The sequence below is a fragment of the Chenopodium album genome, chromosome 10, assembly GCF_948465745.1.
Source record: "Chenopodium album chromosome 10, dcCheAlbu1.1, whole genome shotgun sequence".
Classification (NCBI taxonomy): domain Eukaryota; kingdom Viridiplantae; phylum Streptophyta; class Magnoliopsida; order Caryophyllales; family Amaranthaceae; genus Chenopodium; species Chenopodium album.
The window spans coordinates 7,707,073-7,731,211 of NC_137843.1; the positions used below are offsets into that span (position 1 = coordinate 7,707,073).

Sequence of the window (24,139 nt, forward strand, 5' to 3'; positions counted from 1 at the left end):
CTAGATTTGTATAAATAATTTAATTTAATTTTCTTAAGATGATTGAAATGAAATGAACTTAATTTTAGTAAATTGAATGAATTAGATTTAATTTAGCTAAAATGATCATATTGAAATGAAATACATTTAATTTGTTGAATAGATTAAACTAAGATGAACTAGATACAAATTTGTTGATTAGATTGAAAAGAAACACACCCTATCATTTCCATCCTAAAATAAAATGATGGCGACCTTTTGCTTAAACCCCACCCGCCATTAATGTTATCATATTTTTTTCTTAAGTGGACAAACACCAACCTTAATTAAATGAACTTTATCAAACTAGGATGTGGGGGTTTCACAACCAAAATTTAGTCTAGCCTATATAAAAACAATGGTTGGTTCAAACATCTTACCTTTGTTGTTTGATACTTCATAATACTAAGTACTATGAGTTTACATAAAGTTCGTTGTGTTGTCCAAAATATAATGATATATGGAATTAGACTAATGAGAATCACACAATCTCACATGATATTACAACCTTCCAATCAAATTTTTCACAATTTTGGAATAATCCCAATCACATACTTTTAATTCAATTGCTTAATAATGTACTTACATGCAAGGATAAATTTGACCATAATTTTCTTAGAAAATATATAAGTAGCACTTTTCAATACGAATCTAACAGTATAGTAGACTTATAGAGTACGTAACTTTCATATATTGCATTTTAAAAAATTTCAATTATTATTGTCTAACCTCAATAAATACGGGTCGTTAGAGGTACATAAATCCCACCTAACAACTATGTATTTGATACGCATCATTGAGACTAACCTTTAAAATAAATAGAAAATTGCTCTTGAAATAATTGCAGGCGTAATACAATACATAAGTTTTCTAGTGGGCGTAATTCAATACTTCTATAGTTCTATCTCTATCTCTATACACCAATTACCATAGAAAAATGCTCAAATAACTAAATTTCTAAATTACTTGCAAAAATTTCCTATTTGCCTCATAGGAAATTTTTGTAAGTAAATTAGAAATTTAGTTATTTAAGTTAATAAAACCGTTAATTTAAGTTAATGAATCGCTAATTCAATTAGTAGCAATTAAATTACTTCTTCTGTTCTTGAAAGTTCAACCCACTTTGCATTTGCACGGTATCCAATTAATATCTTTGACCATAAACAACTTTGGCTATGTATAAGTAAATTTTTAAATTTATCATAAAAGAATCTAATAAGATCAACCTTGTTAATTTATTTTGATTGTATAAATCATAAAATGTGGTAAAAGTTATTTTATTTTGACCACATGAATAATAACTAAGTCAAACTTTCAAGAACGGAGTTAGTGTATACCAAAATTCAGTTAAGCAATCTTATGTTTAATAAAACAACTAATTTTGTGAACAAGTAAAAAAAAAAAAAAAGTTGTACTACTTTCAGTTGCTAATGTGGACAGTATGTCCGAATATTGATAAAAGGCGTAATCATGAAAGTTATTTTCACGCATTTTCTAAGAAAATCTCTCATCTATATAAAATACTACGTAAATAAATAAAATTAGGGTTTAAAAAAAATGGAAAAAAAGAAAAAAACACTTGAGAATTTAATCAAAGGAGCATTTGTTTTATTGTTTGACCTTTGTACTGCAAACGTGATACACGTCTTCCATAACTCCGGTGAGTGCGATAAAACATTTTTTCTTTTTTCTTTTTTCTATTTTGTTTGTTTTGTTTTTTTATTTTTTTAGGAAGTAAAATATATTTTCCAACCATTCTTTTTTTTTTTTTTTTTCTAAATCCACTAAAAGCTCCAGGTAATCCAAGACGGCACATTGAATCTGGACAATGAGAAAACAACAACGTAATATAAAAAGATGGGTAAAATTTGAGGTACCAGATGATATAGTGTCCCCTGTTCTTCCATAAACAAGTCAATATGTAGTACGGATTACAGAATACTATTTTAGAATCTTCGGGAAGAATTTTTACACTTTCTACACTATTACAGAGAGGTGAAGAGAAGTGGAAACAACATAAACTAATAATCTTAGTGAACTTTGTAAATCTTTACCTGTCTATGTGAGTAGGATTATGCGTCAACTAGTACCCAACAGAGAGGGAGTATGTACCATATCAATGAAACAGGACACTCGCTTGCTGAGGAGAAAGTACAGACGATCAACTTTATCAGCAACGACCTGTAAAGCAAACAACAAATGTAAGCACACAAATGCTAGCTACGTGTTGGGAGAAAATTACAAAATAAAGCAGCAGTAAATCCTTCACGAGCATATTCATGTAGTATGTCGCAGCCTCAGTTCTCACATCTTTGGAGAATTTGGAGCTACCGCTGTCTTGTTCATTGTATCACAAAGAAGTTAACCCATAAATTTGTTATCTCTGCATGATATGATTCTATGGATATTGCTATGAAAGGACCACCACAACGACAGCAACCATTCTACTGACATTGAGACCAATTGAGCCATAAGAAGTTAGGACTTTATCATATAAAATCAAAATACAATCATAAAACATGAAGCTGCAGTGAACCAGCTCTGACTGTGACAGATCTAAAGGGCTTTAAAGACCAATCTTTCTCCTTCATATAGCTAAAGAATCCTTCAGATAGTTGCCTAACAGGGGAAAATCTAAATCACCAGATTACCTCTTTCAGAAGCTTATACAGCGTCGATTAATGACCTCGGGAAGATGTAGTGACTGCTTGCTCAAGACCTCATCAGTAACATCTTCCATATGACAAACATCCTATTAACATTCAATAATCTGCTCCAAAGTTTTATCTTAATTACTTAAAGAATATTTGCACTATATTTTAAAGGTATTTTTATGTTGAAAAGGAAGAAGATACATGAATATTACTTACCTCAGTTTTTTTTTAGTTGATTCATAGGTCCAAAACAAATCGTAAGTAAAATGCCAAGGAGTACTACATACGAAGTATATGTTAAAATCAAGATTTTTTTTTTTGGTTCTTCTGATTTGCCTTTTATAATGCGAGTGCATACCTTTATATGATGAAGGGAAGGGGGACAATTCACCTAGCATCGCCCTGTGTAAGTGTGTCCAGGGTGGGACTTCTTAGAACTAAGCTCAACCTGCTGGGCAAATTTAGCAGCAGAACATTACTTCGAGTACAGGAAGAAAAATAGAAAATTGAAAGATAAAACAACCCATCAATCAAATTACACTATGAAAAATCCACAACACTGTAAACCATTCGCTGCACAGAGAATCTGACAGTGCCTTGAGAATGTTAATTAATCATCTCAGAATCAAATTTGGATTAAATTTAGATAAAACATTGGGTACAGGTAAGTAGAGGTTATCGTTTGACATTATCAATTACTGAATGAGTACACACTAACCTTCAATTGACCCACAAATATGATCATGTATCCAGTGATGCATACACCATGAATGCAACAGAGGTAAACTCAGACCAGTGACCACTTAGTCTTCAAACAGCCAATATCTCTCTCCCTATCATCTCTTTGGGGCCACGGGCCACCATCATATACTACAGATAAAATTCCCGACCCTAAGTTCTCCTTATCATTGAAAGTTATAGTCTTCAGCTTCACTGTTCCAGATGTAGCCAGATTATACGATATTCTTACAGATTTTGCTTCTAATATAAAGTTGGCCTTGAAGGAGTTCCATGGTCTGGTGGTTAAATCATTGGACTCTAAATCCAATAGCCCGAGTTCGAATCTCAGTGGAACCGTCTTCTGCAAATATTCCAGCCCTCCCTTAGACAAGGAAACAAACACATCAATTTAGATTCCAAAGCAGTACATCAAATACCAATAATATTCACTTTGGTAATGAACCACAAGAACAGATGAAGTTAAGATCAGAGGAAAAGATTCCTAACGATTATTGTATTATAAATATAGAAGTATAAATCCAATATCCAGAATTTTATCAATGAAACCTTCATAGGTCTAACCAAATCTTCTCAATTCTTAGTATAGAGAGTCCAGAAGCAAAGGTAAGAGTAATTCAAAAACAACCTCTTGTCCACACTTAAAAGGTTGGTTAAAACTTCTCCCTAATTATTTCCTCGGTCATCCCCTACCTTTATGTATTCTAATTTTTGCATCTTGGGGTTAAAACAATTGTCTTTCGCTCTAACTAAGGCTAATTATATTTCTTGAAGTCAGAACTCCTTTATTCCTATGGAACAGCAGGCTTTGTAATAAAATTTCAACCGCTATTAAAACAGAGAGCTTGCATTGCTTAAAAAACAAATAGAGAGCTTGCATTATTTTATCAAATTTCCCCACCTATCCTCACCATTGGTGAAAAGAGATTGGAAATCATATCACACACTTTGGATCCAGCTTTCCCTTAAGCATCAAAACAAAAACATGCAGCTTCAAATTCCAATACACCACATAAAACATCCTAGTGTCTAGTCTAACCAGGCCAAAGATTTAGAAGAGACATGAGGGAAAGAACTGCCTGTGACCAGTGAATGCTTGACAATTGCGTTTATAATAAGTCTCAAGGATATAATTTGTGAGCTGTACAGCGTTTTCCAATAAAAGTGTGGCTAAGCCGCAAAGGTATCCTTTGTGGTTATGAATAGGCCTTGGAGGGCCTTGGGCAACCCCAAGAAGCTTCCCTTTAAATTTCATGAAGAATTTCCACTAACCTACAAGAGAATCACAAGTGAGATAATTGTCATCCATAGTCCCAACAATTGATTGCTACCCTAACGATACACGTGGTAGAATAAATGCGGAGATACTTAAATCTCTTTTCCTTTAAGGAAATCATCCTTGTATGTCTTGGCCTTGGTTGACGATTTCTGCACAGGACTTGGCCCAGCATGATGGTGCAAGAAGCCTCTATTGGCATAGACCTTGCTGCCTTAGCTTTGGACGGTGTCTAGACACTAAATGATGCCTATGGCCCAAAAGGGCATTCATGTACTATAAAAACAATTTGACCACAACCACAACCCAAAACCAAGCCAAAAACGTGCATAGTAAAACTATAATAGAGTAATAGACCATCCAACTGGATGACGAGTCATAATATAGACAGGTTAAGTAACTTTTACACTAGACAAAACCCGATACATCCTTTTGTATGTAAACTGCTTTTTGTAAGAACAAAAATACACCCGGGACAAGTTTTCAATCATTGTTTAGTTTTGTTTCATTTCTTTATACTATGGCCCTGGTAAATTGCTCCGAAAGTTTAGAACTTTGATTTTAAAAAAATAGAGCAAGTTTGGAGCTTTGGTCATGCTAGGTGTGACATGATAGAATTAATTACTACTCCGTATTAAATACCAAAGAGTTTAAAGTAGTATATAATGCCTAACATGTCTTCGCAGGAGAGTACATGCCAGAAAAGGAAAAGACTGACCATGGGAGCCTATGACCCTATTGGTTGCAGTTGGACCAGGTTTCATCTATTATTGTCTTGCTGAGGAAAATCCCATTTCCCCTCTTGCACAGGAGTGTAAAGTCTGAAAAATTTATCCAAATGAGCATATATACCATAGCATATGTGAATAACATATATTATTATTAACTTACTTCAGGGAAAACCAAGCCAATGACATGGGTTATGCTATAGAATACTGAATAAATAGACAAAATTGCCCAAGGAGTAACTATTTTCGATTCTTTCACAAAAGACTGACGGCAGGGTGAATATTTGAGTCAGAGTACTGGATTATCAAGCTTAATAGCAAAGCACTGCAAAGCAACCAATGTTTATCAAGTGCAGCAACACACCATCAGTCAAGGGCAAAATCCACCTAGAACTGCTCAAGCCTGGAGAGCAGTTCAATTCACAGTCTAATCCAGTTACTGAACACTTATGCAGAGCCACAACATCAAACATTATCAGAATAGCACCTCAACCCTATTAACACTCCAATCCAAATATTCATCCTAGAAAAAATAAGACTATAGCTAGACACAGTTTGAGCATTACATTAGCTCACCATAGTAGCTAGCTCTGCAGTCTAAAGCCCAATTTTTCCATTGGATGTAGAACCTCCCCCATTACCACACTTGTCAGTGGTAATACTAGTATAAGGCTAACAAAAATAAGTACTATGAGGAACGGATATTAAACAGCCTAAAACAGTATGACCTTATGAGGAATGAAATCTACAGAAAACAGTCATCACTTGAAAATATTGAACTCAACCATATAATTTTTAATAGTCTGCTAACTCTCAGGAAATTAATTTGGTTACAGACCTCAAAAACAAAGAAGGTGTGGATAGACCAACTCACAAGAATTTCACCAAGGTCATCAAGAATCAGGAACCAATAAATGGTGAGTGTTGTCCAAGGCACAATTCATCTCTAAGATTTAAAAAAAAAAAAAAAGGATTTCATATTCAATATGGCCACCTTAAAATATTTAACTGTCCTTGGAAGTAAAATTGGAACAAAAGTACGATACTTTTTAACCTCATGCCCAGACAAAGAATAAGAGATCCCATGGTTCAGAGTTCAGACTACAAAATTATACCAATAGCTCAGAGCTTCAGATCATTTACTATTACATGACTAAATTATATTTCTTATACCAAGTTTGGATGTCATAATTGTTTGAGTGTCACACAAAAGATGAGATGTATTTTTCAGTATTGCAACTAAAAAACACTCAAAGATAAACCATTGTTAAAGGCTTGAGGATAATAAAGTTGTGCACGGAATTTATACACTAAATATTTACAAGATACATTCAATCCATCAGACACTATGTTACTCAGAACCATGTACTTGTGTTGGACATAAGTTATTTAGTTGTGTACAAGTGTCAGACTCTACTAATATTTTTTTAAAAAAAAAAAAAAAAAAAAAAAAAAAAGTCCATGACTTTTGGTCCAAAATGAAGCGCCAAGATTCTATACTCATGTGGGAGTGCTAAAAATCTGGCATGGGTACTTGACATTATAAAGAGTTCAAGTAAAAAGGATCAATGGGGCACTATTTCCTCAAAACTAATAGCTACTCCGGAATTACGAAAGGTAAAAACTAACTAAACAAAAGATTGAAAGCCATATGGAATTCTAGATAAACACCTCACTCATCACATAATATGAGCAACCCACCTTATGAACAGTTGAGCAAATCAACTCAGAACGATAATCGTACTCTTTTGATTCTGTATACCATGCATCTGTGTCTATCTTATCCCAAAGAATCTGTTGGAGAAAGAAAAAGTAAGAAACTCTACACGATCAATGCACATATTTAAAGAAAGTCTGATTTTGATGAGTGACTACTATCTTTCGAATAATTACAAAGCAATGTACATATAATTTCAGAAATAAGCCCGTAATTTGTCAGAAAAATTAACACGCTTGATAAAGAGAGATGATGATGCCAAACTCGCTTTCTTATAACTTGCATACAAATACGTTGAAACTGTGATCTTCTATTAGAACCAACAAGGGAAATATGCATTGAGGAGGACGGCCAGAAAGGCCACACAAACACAACCCACGCCATCCAATTAGAGAATTTCTAAAAAGAAACCTGATACTGCAAAAAACCAATAACATCATATACAGAAGTCACAATTTACCAATGTGTTGGGAATACATGTTCACACATAAGACAGAAGAAAATCCTGGATGAATTTAATCTCTCAACCCCATAGCTTCTTTATACTTTTTTTTTTTTTTTTGGGTGGGGGGGGGGGGGGGGGGTGGGGGGAGGAGGAGGGGGGTGGTCTATTATACCAATCATTACTTTTCTCTGCTATCTAGTCTGAAGTTTGAACCATCAGGGTCACCTTCTTACATCACTCACCGCCTCTATTACACTGTGTCATGTGCAGAACCTATCGGTGAAGACACTGGAATGTGAATAAACTGAATCCAATAGCCCAAATTCAGATCTTAGTGGAACTATCTTCAACTTATCTGCCTGAAACTTTCCAATCCCAAGGAAGGGCACACTTAACAGCTCACAAAAAGAAACAATTGCTTTCTGAATTTTTAGTTATTGAAGGTTGATGTATCAAATATTAAGGAAGTTTTAGACAATAACCACATTAAAGACCTAAGTTGCAGATACAAGGGTACAACTTTCCAACATCAGAGATAGTATATTTTCCCAGTGAAGATTGAAGAGTTTTCTATATTTGACAACGAAAACTGCATATGGGGTTAGTAATATACGGAGGAAGATGAGTTCACTTTTTAAAGCACACACTTGTTCTTTGCATTCTGCCTAGTCATTTTGTTGAGCTCCCTAACATATAGGATTAATAATTTGAACTTGTATTGGCAGCTTCAGCTCGAGAGGTTTCTTTACCACACATTAAATCCCACACACCCTAATAAAAACTGCAGGTTCAAGCTTCAACTTAATCATCGAAACAATTAACACACAAAAAAGGCAAGACAGGCAACGTCTAGAGCCAAAATTTCTAAGACGACTCATCTAGGTATAGCCTATAGGCATATTAAATTGCTTGATATCATGATATGCCATTTTTAAGTATTGCATGATAAAGAACCCAAATCACGTCTCTGTTTCTCTCCTAGAGAATATATCTCATTATACTGGATTCATGATCCTACGACGAACTATGCCTAGATGAAACAAAAAGAAATTTGATAGTAGTTCAGTGCGCCTAGATGCCCACCGTAGCTATATTTGCAAATTGTAGATGGTCAAAGTACGTAAATTCAACCTAACTCTTCCTTGGTAAGCAAAACTTCTTTGGCTGATCACAAGTATCTTAGCAGTGTAGGGATAACAAAATGAAAGCTTGAAAAAGGGCGGAGGTATAAGTGTAAAATGATTTAAAAGTTAGCGATATTGAAAGTATACCCGAAAGCACAATCTGCCAAGCATAAAACAACAACAACAACAAAAGAAGAAGTAGCAACAACAACAACATTATTTATATCGATCAATGCGTGATTTAATCATGCAATCCTAAATTAAGACCCATTTAGACTACATTAAATGCATGACATAATCACAAGTCAATTAGTTATGTCAATGCTTAATTAAACTAAATATTTCCTTTTTGAATCCTTATATATGGGCCATGTACATCATTATCTAAAAGGAGTTATTAAGGACCATACTTGGAAATAGATACAAGAATCGGGCTAAGTACAGCACACAGACGCTAGAAACAACAATGGCCTTGTTATAACTTCTTCAGCCATCCCTTAGACCCACACATCTCCCTTTCTCCCCATCAAATCCGAAGAAAATAATATTAAAGAATAAAGATAATCTAACCTTAGAACTAGAAAGTTGGCCAAAGGGATAGCCACACTTAAAGGATCAATGAAGAGGGTTAGGCCTTCTATCTACAATATACATATGGATATGAAAATAAGAGGGGGGTAGGGGTGATAACAAGTCGAGCGCTAAGCTTGAGCTTGAAGTAGCTCCACACCAATTTACCCTCAAGTCAACGAGCTGGTAGAGTTAAGAAATCCAACATGGATAATAGAATATGCAAGTTACATGCTAATTTATAAGAGAGGATAGAGATGCACTTAGTGTACAAAAGCATTTTTTACACTACCAAAATTTTGGTCACCTCATAAGTACCACTAAAACAACGAGGGAAGACAATTTTAAGAAACATAAGGCCAAAAAACCCCATAAATTCCTGGCTTCCCTTTTTTTAGTGGGAATTATGAGGTGGCTGAAAATTAATAATGGTGTAGTAGTGTACATGATAATTTTGTACACCAAGTATCTCTATGCCTTCCACAAGGTAGCACATTACTAGCATTATTTATCGTTCAAAATTCCAAAATAGTGATCTAGCAAAAAATCCAAGGCATATTACTCTAACACTCACAACCTATTTGATAAGCGGCAATAAATGATGGAATTGGAAATGAATTTGTAGATAAATGTGTAAGAAAAATCAATGTTCACTCCCATAGTAATGCTAACTTATCAGTTATCCTAAGTTTACTCTATTGCTTCCAAAACATTCATCGGGGAAAACCATCCACCACAACTTGAAAAGTAATATTGTTTGGTAAAAAAATTACATTAAAATGGACACTACGACATTACTTCACTTGTCAAATTACACTTAAATTCATTCCCATTATCGCAATTTATAACTAACCATCAAAAGTACCTTCATGCACCCAAATTTCTTTTAAAATAACCAGAAAGAACCGACTATATTTTACTTCATATATACTTGTATAATATATGAATATATGATCAAACTATCAGAGAAATCCACGATTAACTAGTACAGTTTACTCTCTACTCCATACGACCATACTAACTGCACATAATTGAAACAAAACCCTAATAAAAATACTCCGCAACCTTTGAGCATCATTGGCGCAACAATATTCAAATTTCAAACCTAAGATAACATATTTGAACATAAGATTAAATTTCAGCGAATTCTTCGATTCGTAATTATACATTAATTAATAATTATTGACTATAAAAAGAAATCACAATTCGAGGAATTAATGAGAAGTATGGCATAATTTGAACTTCAATTACAAATGAGAAGATTACCTGGCCAAGAATTTGGCGTAGTTTTCCAGCATTCCGCCGTCGCAATTGGCGCCAATGAACCGGCGTCGCTTTGACGCCAAGTTAGAGAGGAAGAGTTTTAAAGAGGAGAGTGGATCAGAGAATAATGGACTGAATAATAAAAATGAGGGGATTGGACCGTGTTTGGACTTGTATGATGGTTGACATTTGAAGGCTTAGAGGCCCAATCCTCGGCTTTTTACTCTCTTCGTCTCTTCTTTTTAGGATGCATTCTATACTTTATTTGAACTTATTTGAGCTTATTTTAATTATAAATTGAAGTTGGGTAGCCCTGATTAACCCTTATCACAATTTATCTGAAATTATTTTTCCCGAACTTATTACCCCTTATCTGAACTTAGGGTCTGTTCTGTTCACCTTATTTTCACTTATTTCAGGTGTAATAAGTTCATTTAAGTTCAGATCGGGTTTAATAAGTTTTGATAAGGGTTATCCAAGTATAAATTACAACTAAAATAAGCTTTAATAAGGTCTAATAAGTTCAGATCGGTGAAAATCAAGTGAATAGAACACACCCTTATTTTTCCTGAATTAAGTGGAAATAAGGTTAACAGAATAGAGTTTTACTTGTCTTACTTTGAATTTGAATTTTGTTACTACGATTCATCTATTTGAGTTGGGTAAAGAGACTAAAAATGGCAAGGAAAGGGCAAATGACTAAACTCCATGATTCCACATGTGTGGACTTGATAGAAAAGACTGAAGTTAAGAAGTTTGGTGGTGTAAAAGAGGAAATGTGTGTATTTGATTATAGTAAGTTGTTGATATATCGTATACACTATGCAAATTTGGGTTGAGTCTAAACATATATATCACGGATTCACTAGACGAGCATAGATCACTCGTGTAGCACTTGAATCCCTAGACTTGATCCATGTCAACCTTCCTCATATGCACAAGCAACATTATAAAGGATAATAATACACAACAATAATAACATGGACAAAGACACATGCGTCAATATAGAGTCATGGGTAAGGTTGCCCCATATGAGACTTGTTTATGCTAGCGGGGAAATTTTCACCAAGTGACAAACTCCCCCATCTAAGCCATGATCACCCTCGTTGTGGCGCTGTAAGGTTAGCTCCATATCACTACCCAGCATAATACTAAAGCACTAGCTTGCCTATGAAGTCACATGTTGACCCAACGTATCCTCTTTCTTAACACCATAGCAAGGCTCCCTTTCATCGCCATTGCTTATGTTGCTGCCTCCCCATGTTTCTACACTTCATCCTTTCCTAATCACTTAACATATCCACTTGAATTAGTTTCCTCCATATAATTGACAGCCCAACACAAACATCCCTCAAATCCTGTCGAGAGGCACTTCCCCACCGAACTCGCTCACCTCCTCTCATGGTTAGCGCACCACCTATGCTACATTGAGTACTCAACTAGAGCACTCTTGATCTCACCCCACACAACACATTCCTGATATCCTTTATAAGCGTGCCAACTCAAACTCGCTCGTGGTGGCTTGCCCAATGCAACATACGACCTATGGAGGTTACCTCATATGAAATTTATCGTGTTAGGTATCAAGGCAAATGTCACCACATAAAAAGTAGCATAAATTTACATTGACAAACGATCATATAATAAAAAAAGTATTAACTTTTACAATAAAAAAATCTTAAACACTCGTATCCAATTGTATAAAACCCTAAAACAAAATCATAAAACATAAAAATCAAAGCAACAAGATCAATTAGCCACAAAAAAACATCTACACCCAAAAAGGGTCCCATGAATGAAAACACTACACTATAAAACACATGAAATGAAAAAAAAGAAAAGGCATAGCAAGATTTTTCCATAAACTTATCTTCATAACTACCACTCCCATTTGCTCATTCAATTTCCTCCACCCAATACATAATCCACTCCTCCATCACCCACTTCACTACTAATAAAACTACTCAAATTTTCACATTTTCCTTTCATTTCTTCTTCTTCTTCCTCCAATTCCCATTTTCTTCCGCCATGGCTGCCGCCGTCACCGCCGCCGTATCTTTCCCTTCCACCACCAAATCATCCTCTCTATCTTCCAGAACTTCCTCCATCATTTCCCCTGACAAAATCTCCTACAAAAAGGTAAATTTTCACTTTTTACTAGCTGGGTATTTCAAATTTCTCATTTTTTTTACTGGGTAGTGTGAGTTTTTGCAGTTTTATAATGTTTATTTTGATGATTTATATGGGTGTTGCAGGTTCCTCTGTATTACAGGAATGTATCTGCAACAGGGAAAGTGGGACCCATTAGGGCCCAGATCACATCTGACGTGGAGGCACCACCTCCTGCTAAGGTTGAGAAGCATTCAAAGAAAATGGAGGAAGGAATTGTAGTGAACAAGTACAAGCCTAAGAACCCTTACATTGGAAGATGTCTTCTTAACACTAAAATCACTGGGGATGATGCACCTGGAGAGACCTGGCATATGGTTTTTTCCCATGAGGGTAATTTCCTATTACTTTTTACCATTATCATTTTGATCATATGATAGACGAGTATGATATTTAATATTACTCCGGATTTTGTGTAATTAATACTTGGTCTGACCGTCTAATACAAGAAGTTGCAATATACTAGCTTGTTGTATGTTAAGAACATGTTTATGATGGTAATTTTCTAATATTTTTTCACCACTAACATATTGATCACATGATAGGCACTTGTACATTATTTTAATAGTATTAATACTTTGTCTACCGTCTAATGCAAAAATTTGTGGTATATTCATAATTAATTAATTATATGATTATATATGTACCATACTATATAGTATATAGAGTAAGTTACGAGTAGTGTTTTTGAATGATATATATGTAGTATTGTAGTGAAGTAAGTGAACCTTACTGATGCGCACATTTGTGTTATATGCTCAATATATGCATAATCATATAATGGCATACAATAAGGTAGTGTTTTTGAACTATTTGTAATGTAGTGAACCTTAATGATGAACATTTTTTCAAGCATGCGAGTGGATATCACATGAACTTGTTGTATGTTAAAAGATGGTATGTGAAATTCTATTGTTAAACATTAGGATGAGTTTGTAAGATTTGCCACTCAATCATGTGGTCTTACAGAAACTTTATGTGATCTTGATCTTCTTATTGGTAAATTGGTATTTTTTCAACTCAAATTTTGAATTTGGTTGCATGTATTTGTAGGAGAGATCCCTTACAGAGAAGGGCAATCTGTTGGGGTCATTCCAGATGGTGAAGACAAGAATGGAAAGCCCCATAAGTTGAGGTTGTACTCGATTGCCAGCAGTGCTCTTGGTGACTTTGGTGATGCTAAAACTGTAAGGATCAAACCCTATTAGATTATATTGTTTTGTGCTGTCTGTATTTTCAAATTTTGTAAGGAGTTGCGTGCTTGCATTATCTGAATGTTGTTTATTTGGAAGTCGAGGACTTGTGAATGTACAATTATATGAATATTAAGGGTGAGAATGTGATAGAGCTAAGAGAGTAAAGGATGCTTTGGTTTCTGTCAGGAAATCAGGATCAATAGAAGCATATCATACCATAATAATAATTTCAACTTCCTAATAGCCTATTATCATTATTTGTTTGTCAGTCTTGTTTGACATTATATCTATCTTTCCCGCGGGGTAAATTATTGTTTTCTCTGTGCTTTTAGGTTTCGTTGTGTGTAAAACGACTTATCTACACCAATGATGCTGGAGAAACTGTCAAGGGAGTCTGCTCAAACTTTTTGTGTAAGGATGCCAAATCCTCATACTTTCCGAATTTGTTTTCATTTATATAGTACAATCTAGTTGTATAGTCACTGCTCAAAGAAATCCCACATCTCTTATAAGTTGAGGTCCTGGATTCAAACAGTGAGTAAATAATGCATATAGTGTGTGTGGTCAATATGTGGCGACTTTCTATGAGCTATAGGATGAGTTTAACAAATGAAATCTATGGGAACGAGTGACTTTAAAAGGGATGTATCACGTATATGGTGACTTTGATGGGAGTAGGATGACTGAGTTGGTCTTACTGAACTACTCTGTATGCCCTATTTTTATACTTATATGAACTACAAGTGTTTGCTTCTGCTGATATTTCTGAGACCATTTACCATCGACATTGTACTTCACTTTGACGCAAACAACTCAAAATTCTTATATTCTATGCAGGTGACTTGAAGCCTGGTGCTGAAGTGAAGTTAACAGGGCCAGTTGGAAAGGAGATGTTGATGCCCAAAGACCCCAATGCCACAATTATCATGGTATGCCCTATTCCTGAGCTTGTCACGTTGTCTTCCACGTGTATGTGCTACTATCTATCATGGTTTTCCTCATCACTACTCAAGCCTAATGAACATCGACTCCATTGTTGTAGCTTGGAACTGGAACTGGAATTGCTCCTTTCCGTTCATTCTTGTGGAAGATGTTCTTTGAAAAGCACGATGATTACAAGGTAAGTTGTATATGCTTGTGTTACTGTCTTCTAGAAACTGTTGCTAGACATGGGAAACATGCATGGCTGACAATCAGATGATTTCGTCTTGCTTATCTTGGAATTTTTTAAAAATTATTCTTTCGAACTTTCTTCCATGGACGTATTTATATATCTTTCTAGTGGAAATCCTGCACTCAGAATAGTAAAATTTTTACAAGTTGTGTGGTATTTGATAAATCTATTGCAATTTCAAAATCAGATTGGTTTTTTTTAGTACTCTCACTGATATATGCTCGATGTGTTAGTTGATGACTTCCTTAAATTTTCTGATTATAGTTTAACGGCTTGGCTTGGCTCTTCTTGGGTGTACCCACAAGCAGTTCTCTGCTCTACAAAGAGGTGAGTTAAATCTACATCATCTAGCCTAAAAATTTGGCAGTAAAAACTGTTTTTCAAATGGTTACTCTTCTAGACCAACATTTCTAACCAATTCACTGAAAAATGCTCACAGGAATTTGAGAAGATGAAGGAGAAGGCCCCAGACAACTTCAGACTAGATTTCGCTGTCAGCAGAGAGCAGACAAATGAGAAGGGGGAGAAGATGTACATTCAAACCCGTATGGCAGAATATGCCAACGAGCTGTGGGAAATGTTGAAGAAAGATAACACTTACGTCTACATGTGTGGGCTTAAGGGAATGGAAAAGGGAATCGATGACATTATGGGTTCATTAGCTGCTGCCGAAGGTAAGCTGAAAGCAAATATAGAATCCAAAGTTCTGCTAAACTCTAACACAGTGAGCTGGTGACTTATTTACTCTTTTCTTTCTTCTTTTCCAGGCATTGATTGGCTTGAATACAAGAGGACATTGAAGAAGGCAGAACAATGGAATGTGGAAGTCTACTGATAACTTTTGTACAAACATCTCTTATTCCTTTTTGTGAAGCAGCTATATTTATTACCTATTTTTCACTGCACCTTGTAGATAGGTCAGTTTTTTTTCCTTATATTGTATTGACGATAAGCCATTGCATTTTAGCGCCATAGCATAAAGCTCTTGTCAGAAGACTAGTATTCAGCTAATATAATGAAAATCATTGTCGACACTTGTACACGGAGGAAATCATGAGAATGAACTTATGCTATAATGTATAATCTGATTATATGTTTTGTGGCATGGCATATATATGAGGTTATATGAGGCAATTTGTCAGGTTTTACTGTGTTCTCAAGCCCTTGTAAAATAGTCAGCTTGCAGGTTGATGAGCATTGTTATGCCATTGGTTGCAATTCAAATCTATGTTGCAGATTACTGATACTAGGAACTAGCAGGCAAGCTTGGAGTATAGTTTTGATAAGGCAGAATTGGAATTCTTTTTTCTCCCTTTACCTCTCCAAATCAATCATAGAAAGATTTTTATGGGTGGCAAAAATGTTCTTACCTCATTAACTTCAAGGAGCATTTCGTATCTTCAGAGGCTATTGTTGAAGCCTTAACACTCATGGTCTTAGGAATTATTGCAGAACACGGGTGGATCATGATTAGTATGCGTTGCACTATGTGCAAGGTATGTTGTTGAAATTGAAATTTCAAAATCAAAGTTCAAATTGCGAGTTGATGAGATGAGAAATGATTTAAATTGTTTACCATCTGGTGGTACTTGCTTGTGATGAGTCTATAAAGGTGGTTTTTTTTTGTTTTTTTGTTTTTTTGAAACACAGGAAGAAAGTGATCAATATTAGCTATCCAAACCTATTTGATTTGTCTTATGGTATATGTGTTGAATGCTCCAACTATGACACTTGTTGACAGTAAAACTCACATTCGTAACAATGTGATCATATAACCTTCAATTGAGTTTGATAACTATGAGATTGTCGTTTTCAATGTGCATGTTATTTAATCCGCAGTCACTCGTAAGAAAGTTGTCCTTCATATTTAAGAGCGATCAAATTATAAAAGATTTAGTGTTATCAAGGTTAAAAGTCGGTATATTTTAAAAGTTATTATTGTTGTTGTCGCGAATGAATAACTTTGAGGAAAAGATTGTACTTATTGTAGGATGATAGATTCATGAAGCTAAGCTCATATATGCTCATCCTTGTCATCCCTTACTATTGCAAAAGAACAAGTCATAAAAAAACAAATAAATCGTCAAACTTAAGCTTAAAGAATTCCAATAGACGATTCTATGGGCCCAGTCTTTGACCCTACATTACCCCACATTAAAAAAATAAAACCCAACTTTCAGAATTTTCTAGAAAAAATAACCAAACTCCACTAGGGTTTTAGCCTCTATATAAACTGAAATCAAACCCGATCAATTCTCTCTTATCGCACTCAGAAAAATCTCGTAATTCTAGGGTTAGGGTTTTCTTCTTCTCTTCAACAATGGCGCAAGATAATCGATCTCGAGGTGTTGTACGATGGTTCAGCGATAGCAAGGGTTATGGCTTCATAACACCTGAAGATGAAGGTGAAGAGCTTTTCGTTCATCATTCTTCGATCAAATCTGAAGGTTATCGTACTTTAACGGAAGGTGCAACCGTCGAATTCACCTTCGCTGTTGGCTCTGATAACAAGCCGAAAGCCGTCGATGTTACTGGACCTGACGGTGCTTCTATTGTTCCTCCTTCCTCCGGTGGTCGCCGATCGAATGGCGGCGGGGGAGGCGGTGGTGGAGGTGGTTTCAATGGCGGTTGGCAAAGGAACAGCAATTCTGATGGTGGAAGGTGTTACAATTGTGATCGACCTGGTCATCTTGCTCGTGATTGTCAACAGAATTCCGGTGGTGGATACGGTGGTGGTGGCAGCGTTGGTGGCGGCGGTGTAGGTGGGAATTGCTATAATTGCGGACGACCCGGGCATTTCGCCCGAGAATGCCGAGGCGGAGGTGGCAGTGGAGGAGGAAGAGGAGGAGGTGGTGGTGGTGATGGGGCGTGTTTCAATTGTGGCGCTTTCGGACACATGGCTCGGGATTGTCGTCAGGAGAGTGGCAGGTCTGGTGGGAGATCGGGTGGCGGCGGCGGTGGCAATTGCTATAGTTGTGGGAAACCAGGGCATATTGCTAGGGAATGCACTAACGCGGCTTAGAGAAACGTACAGTGTTATCTCTTCTCTTGATTTAGTCTCTAGTTTCGTATAAAAAAAATACTTATATCTACTATCATAATTTTTTGTTTTGTTATGCTATGCTAGTATTGTTTTCCCCCTGTTTTTCTGTTGGTTATACATAGGATAACTTGAGTGGGAAAATGTTGATATCCTATTTACTGGAGTTTTCGATGACATTGATGTTTTCCGGTTTGTTTGCGGATGGTATACATGATCTTTTGGTTACTTCATTGTGTTGTTTCTATGGTTGGTTTACACTATGTTTAATCATGAATTCATGATTCAAATTTTTCAATGTGCTCTATAATCGATTATCTTGGTGTTATGGTTTTGAAATTCTTTTCAATTGCATTTTTTAACATTGTATTGTGGAATTGGGTATGCAATTGGCATTGTACTCTGTATTATCTTTGGATTATGAAGTTGGATTTGTGCTATAATACAGGATTAGCTGAAAGTTTGCTAGTAGAATTGAATCAGTATCTCAAGTTGATTTCTCCGTAGCCATGGAATTGATGAATTTGTTAGATTAGATTGGGATTTTCAGGGACAGGACAATGATAATGGGGCTCTGTACAATTTTTTCAAGCCCTTGATAAAAAGTTTTAGAAATATTTGATTACTAATTTAAAAATTTTGTGAAATTGGATTGTAAATTTGTAATATATTTTGAAGATCTTAAACTGAGATTTAGGAAGCTGGGAAGGTGTAGAATCTGGGATATAATCGATCTGCTGATATGTAGGAACTCAAAGAGTTCATGCCTGGTTAATTAAATTATGTAGTCTAGCTAACCAACAAAAATGATTTGTGCTAAGATTAGCGTAGAAAAGTAGCAAGTGATATAAATACATCGTGGATTGTTCCTAAGATGAATTCAATGATAATTGAACTGGAGACCTATAAACAGTTTATTCTAAGAATCTTAACCAAATGCTGCAACCAGTGATGGAGGAAATTCTGCTTTCTACGTAGAGCAAATAGTAATGTCTTGTTCTGAATGCAGTCCGATTAAGTCTAAATTATGTCTAGTTTTGCTGAACTATTTCTTTGGCTTTGGCCAATTTAGTCATGGAATGTCACCTCTTCCTCTTTTTTGATCTTTTTTCAATGATCAGTTTGTGAAGGTTTATTTTTGATTAAGTTCGGTATCTGTTATATTTAATTTTTCCAAGCACTTGATGCCATCTATCTGTTTGATGCTAGTAGACATCAGTATTGTTGGTGTTCTGAGCTTTAGTCTTCTTTTTAATCGGAGGACATGGATGCGGGATTGGGGAGTTTTTTTTAGGACATAGCTTGCTGATCATCTTTTTAGTTTTGTCAAGAATTGACAGTCATAATTGCTGGAAATAAAAAAAATAAAAAGGGTTAAATTGTCTGTTGGCATGCCCTAAAGGCCTATATACAGACTACGGCCTGCCACTCATTTTGTGTTTCTGTATTCTGCTTCTCAATCTATGTATCTGTAGACTCTGTCACTCTGGTAGCATCTTGGGAGTTAATTCATTTAGGAGAGCTAATTAGGTGTGCTTATGTTTATGGGGCCTTCTTTCCTTCCAACAGTCTCTTTGATTTGTTTCAAGTTCTTATAGCCTGTGCACCGAAGTAGCCCTGTTCTGTTTCAGGTTTTGTTCATCTTGTTGGTTACAGTTCTGGCTTTGCTTTGGAGATAGAAGTGCCTGCGGTATCTAAGGAGTTAATACATGGTCTGCTGGATGTTGGAAATGTATTTAACTTTTGGCTGTCTTCTATTGCAATTTTCTAAATTTTCAGAGACATAATGAGCGTTGTTAATCGAATTGCTGCAGTTGGATGGTGAAAGAGTTGAAAGTAAGTCTGATATAATTTCTTGTCTTGATTTCATCCGTACCCTTGGAAGGAACTAGGAATCATAGCCCTTTAGACAGGTTTTGATTAGCAGATGTTGGTTGATGTTGATTGATTATTTGTTCGCCTTCTGAATCATTATATTACTACCAATGGCTGATCTTTGACGTAATTGTTGCTTTCTATTGCCGTAAGTCAACTTGCTCCAAGGTGTATTCAAATCTCTCTTTTTATCTTAGGTTCCCTTTCCAGATTTTTCTATTTGATGCCAATATAAGATTTTGGAAGTTTATCCAGCGGTTTATTTTGATTTCTTATTCTAGTTTTTTTGGTGGGTAGTTCATTTTGCTGTTTTTAGTCTGCGTGATTTCTGATTTCCGGAGTGTAGGAACAGAGCATCCTGCCTATGTAGTGATTAGTGACCTGCATTCTGTTGGTTAATGTTTTTGGAGAAGATCTAAATTTGTATGGGTTGTCTAATTGAGAATCTTTAGTGTAAGCAAAAGCTATTTTTAAGCTTATTTGTTACTCCGTAATGTAGAGCTCTCACAAAGTTGATCCACAAGTTATATGGTACAAACGGAAAGTTCATTATTCATGCTGTATGTTGCAGTGATCTCTCTGAATGTATCTATGCGAAGCTGCTATAAATGTTTCATGTTTGATAAAACTTGAGTTACTCCATATTTGTTTGATGTGCTTCTGCTGATACAAAAGCTTGGCTGAATTTCTTCTGTCATTAGTCATGTAAAATTGTGAAGGGGTTGATCACAATTAATTCATTTTTAATTTTTTTAATTTACTTTTTTTTATTACTCTATCTGTAATAATTTTTGTTAGTGTGAGATTAAATATATTTACAATTAAAAATTTACATCGATAAGTTTTTTATGTAGTTGCCCGCTACAGTTTCACAAGAGGGGTTGATTTTAATTTAATTGTTGGCAAGATTTAACGTTATTTTTTATGTCGTTGCTTGCTACCGTTTCAGAGGAGGGCTTGTCAACGTTATTTTTCAATCACACCTATTCCTATTCTTGTTTTTTTCTCCTTTTTTGTTTGTTTTAAAAGGTAAGAAAAAAGATATGAGTTGAAAATGGGACTTCCTTCTTGAGGAGAATTCTTTTAATGTGTTAGATACCAGAATTGGAAATAAATTGGGTTATTACAAGCTATCGATTTGTTTTATATAGGATATGTTGAATGTAGGGGTGTAAATGAGCCGATACGTCTGTGAAATACTCGCGAATAAGCTTGGTCAAAGCTTGGTCAAAACTCGTTTGTTAAACTAACAAACAAGCTTGAACAAAAATCTTAACCTCGTCAAATAAATGAACAAAGTTCGAACAACATCATGTTCGACTCGGTAATGTTCATGAACAGTTTGTTTAAGTCAATTTATAAGTTTTTTCACGCCCAATTAAAATTCGAAAAATTTATATATCTTATATTCATACATATTTGTAAAAAGTACTAATTATTTCATAATGTAAAAGTATGAAAACTTCGTCATTACCTTTTTCTATAGAAAGAATATAAACATCTTATATAAAATTAAATAGATGTGTTAAAATTTAAAAGAAACCATTTTTTAAATAATAAATTAAGGCTCGTTTATTTAATCAAGCCCGATTTAGACCTGTTCGAGCTCGAACTTAAACTTGAAATGCAAACGAGTACGTTCGTGAACAAAGCTCGAACAAGCCAAATTCATAACGAGCCTAGCTCGAATAAGATTTTTAAAAGCTCGTTCAAACTCGAGATAGTTCGAACACGAATAGTTCTTATCAAGCTTAGCTCGAACAGACTAAAACTCGACTCGACCCGGATCGTTTGCAGCCCTACTTGATTGCTTCAACTATCAAAATTTTGTGGGAAAATGCATATTCGTGATAATATGATCACTTTGTCAATACCAAAAAGAATAGACAAAAAGTTAAGTATTGATTAAGAAAGAAATCTTGATGCTTGATACGGAACTAGATTATTCCTCACACAAACAAGTGAGCCATGGAGCAAACGAAAACGGATTAAGGGAATAGTAAGAAATAAGATTATTCCTCTAACAAACAAGTGAGTCATAGAGCAAACATAAAAAGGCACTAGGGAGTAGTAAAGAACAACATTATCCGCACGAAAACCCCTTCATCAAGTATCACTTTAAATGTATCACTTTACAAAATCATAACATTATTAACAAACTAGTGTTAAGGTTTGAAATTAGTTTAGTCAGTGGATTGTAATATCTCGCATCTGCTAAGTTATTAAGTAAAAATAAATTCAGTTTAGTAAAATTAATTTCAGTTCAGTAAAAATAATTTCAGTTCAGTAAAAATAAGTCCAGTTCAGTAAAATTCAGTTACCTTAAAGAAGAATTATAATAGAAAATCAGTAAAAATAATTTCAATTCAGCAAAAATAATTTCAGTTTAGTAAAAATAATTTAATTTCAGCAGATATAATTTTATTTCAGTAAAAATAATTTCAATTCAACAAAAATAAGGTGAAGTGAACAGGGCTTAACTTTGCAAATTTTTTGAGATTTAATACAGTAATACATGCTATCACTTTTGCAAATTTGATTCAATTTGTTTAATCATTTGATTTTCTTACTCAAAACATGGTTGACTTTATCAATGTTCTCATATAAAATTCATACTTATTTGACTTTTAACTATTCAAATTTTAATCTAAAACAAAACTAATTCAATTCTTTTGGATGATACAGGAGAATAAATCATTACATATATAGGTTAAATTAATAAAGTATGCAAAGATGATTCCATAATTAGGGCCTGTTCTCATTGACTGAAATGAACTGAACTTATTAGAGCTGAACTGAACTGAACTAAAATGAAATGAATATTTTATGAGAGAAGGAAATTGGGAGCTGAACTGAACTAAACTTATTAGAACTAAACTGAACTGAAAATAATCTGATGAGAACAGGGCCTTAGTCATTAAATTTGTCGTTTTAGTTGCCTCCTAACAACATTAGAAAAAGTGATTATCACAAATTTAAGAACATTTTTTTTCAAAATGACGATAATGTTGAAAATCATGCAATGATTTTTTCCATGATTGCTAATAAGATTGGTTTTGGAAATACAAAGTAACACTTCTTAATACCTTCTTGAAATGCTAAATCTACTGCTTCCTCCGTGTTTTAATAAGTGTTACAATTTGATCGCACATAGTTTTAGGCAATTTAATTGACTTAAATAAAATAAGAGGTAAGTAGGGTAGTTGAAGTATTAAAAAATAGGTAATGCTATATGTAGCCCTAAGGGCTATATATAAGCATTGAATTCAATCTTGGAAAATTGTATAAAATTAGGAATTCATGACAAAACACGCGTAAATCAGTGTAATTAGTGTTTATATTTTTATGATTTCTTAACTTTTTACGATTTTCAAATGTAAATTTAATGTTTATATGTAGCCCTAAGAGCTATATATAACATTTTCCTTAAAAAATTGTAAAAGAAAGATAATGGAGTAAATAATTTTTTGAAAAATAATGAATGTGAAATGAAGTATATGTAATAAAAAAAGTAAGAGTGAGTTTGAATGAGGACCATAAAAGAATAGAGATATAATATTTAAAGGTAGCTTTTTGCCAAAGAAAAAAAAAAGTGTAACACTTATTAAAATACAACCGGATTCGATAAGTGTAACACTTATTAAAACACAGAGGGAGTAGTAACAATTACAAAATTTCGATGATCTTTTTTTTTTTTTTTTTTTTTTTTTTTTTTGATGAAACAATATTTCAAAAATGAAACTACTTGATTTAGAGTTCGCAAAATTAAGATTTTTAAGGTTATATTCACTGACAAGACCCAAATTTAAGTTTTTTTTTTTTTTTTTTGAATTTAAGTTCCCATTTGATTAAAAAGAAGCATCAAATTTTAATTTGAAATGGATGGAAAACTCTAAAAATTTAATCTTCCTCTCTATTGAGAGATTTTTACATAACCACTTGCGAAATGTACCAAAAAATTTATTTAATCATCAAATAAAAAACAAAAATTAACATTAAATTAGATGAATACTTGAATATACCGTTCAGTCGTGCACCCAATAAAAGTACAAAACTTCAACCTTTACCGGAGGAAATTCTCCGGAAATTCAAAAACAATATTTGCCACAAAAAAATTAACCTGTCCAGTAAAAAAAGAAAAAAAGGAAATAA

The 24,139-nt window shown here is 34.4% G+C and overlaps 2 protein-coding genes and 1 long non-coding RNA gene across 5 annotated transcripts; 2 read left to right on the top strand and 1 right to left on the bottom strand.

Moving 5' to 3' along the window:
• Positions 1 to 1,378: 1,378 nt before the first annotated feature.
• On the bottom strand, positions 1,379 to 10,683 carry LOC145562126 (uncharacterized). Of its 3 annotated transcripts, XR_014094286.1 has the most exons (5): positions 10,537 to 10,683; positions 7,116 to 7,208; positions 5,405 to 5,507; positions 3,391 to 3,774; positions 1,379 to 3,120 (listed from the first exon to the last, which is right to left on the bottom strand). It is a non-coding gene; the product is annotated as an uncharacterized LOC145562126 (long non-coding RNA). The 3 variants fall into 3 exon arrangements; XR_014094285.1 differs by lacking the exon at positions 5,405 to 5,507 and having other exon boundaries at positions 1,381 to 3,123; XR_014094284.1 differs by lacking the exon at positions 5,405 to 5,507 and having other exon boundaries at positions 1,383 to 3,120.
• Positions 10,684 to 12,394: 1,711 nt separating this feature from the next.
• On the top strand, positions 12,395 to 16,112 carry LOC145562127 (ferredoxin--NADP reductase, chloroplastic-like). Its single transcript, XM_081622311.1, has 9 exons — positions 12,395 to 12,672; positions 12,789 to 13,035; positions 13,756 to 13,889; positions 14,231 to 14,309; positions 14,736 to 14,827; positions 14,941 to 15,018; positions 15,337 to 15,399; positions 15,512 to 15,746; positions 15,840 to 16,112. The coding sequence occupies exons 1-9, from the start codon at positions 12,562 to 12,564 to the stop codon at positions 15,905 to 15,907; spliced, it is 1,107 nt and encodes a 368-aa protein (XP_081478437.1). The 5' UTR covers positions 12,395 to 12,561; the 3' UTR covers positions 15,908 to 16,112.
• Positions 16,113 to 17,287: 1,175 nt separating this feature from the next.
• Positions 17,288 to 18,340, top strand: LOC145563366 (cold shock protein 2-like). Its single transcript, XM_081623810.1, has one exon. It carries the CDS (start codon positions 17,393 to 17,395, stop codon positions 18,092 to 18,094), a length of 702 nt encoding a protein of 233 aa, XP_081479936.1. The 5' UTR covers positions 17,288 to 17,392; the 3' UTR covers positions 18,095 to 18,340.
• Positions 18,341 to 24,139: the final 5,799 nt, after the last annotated feature.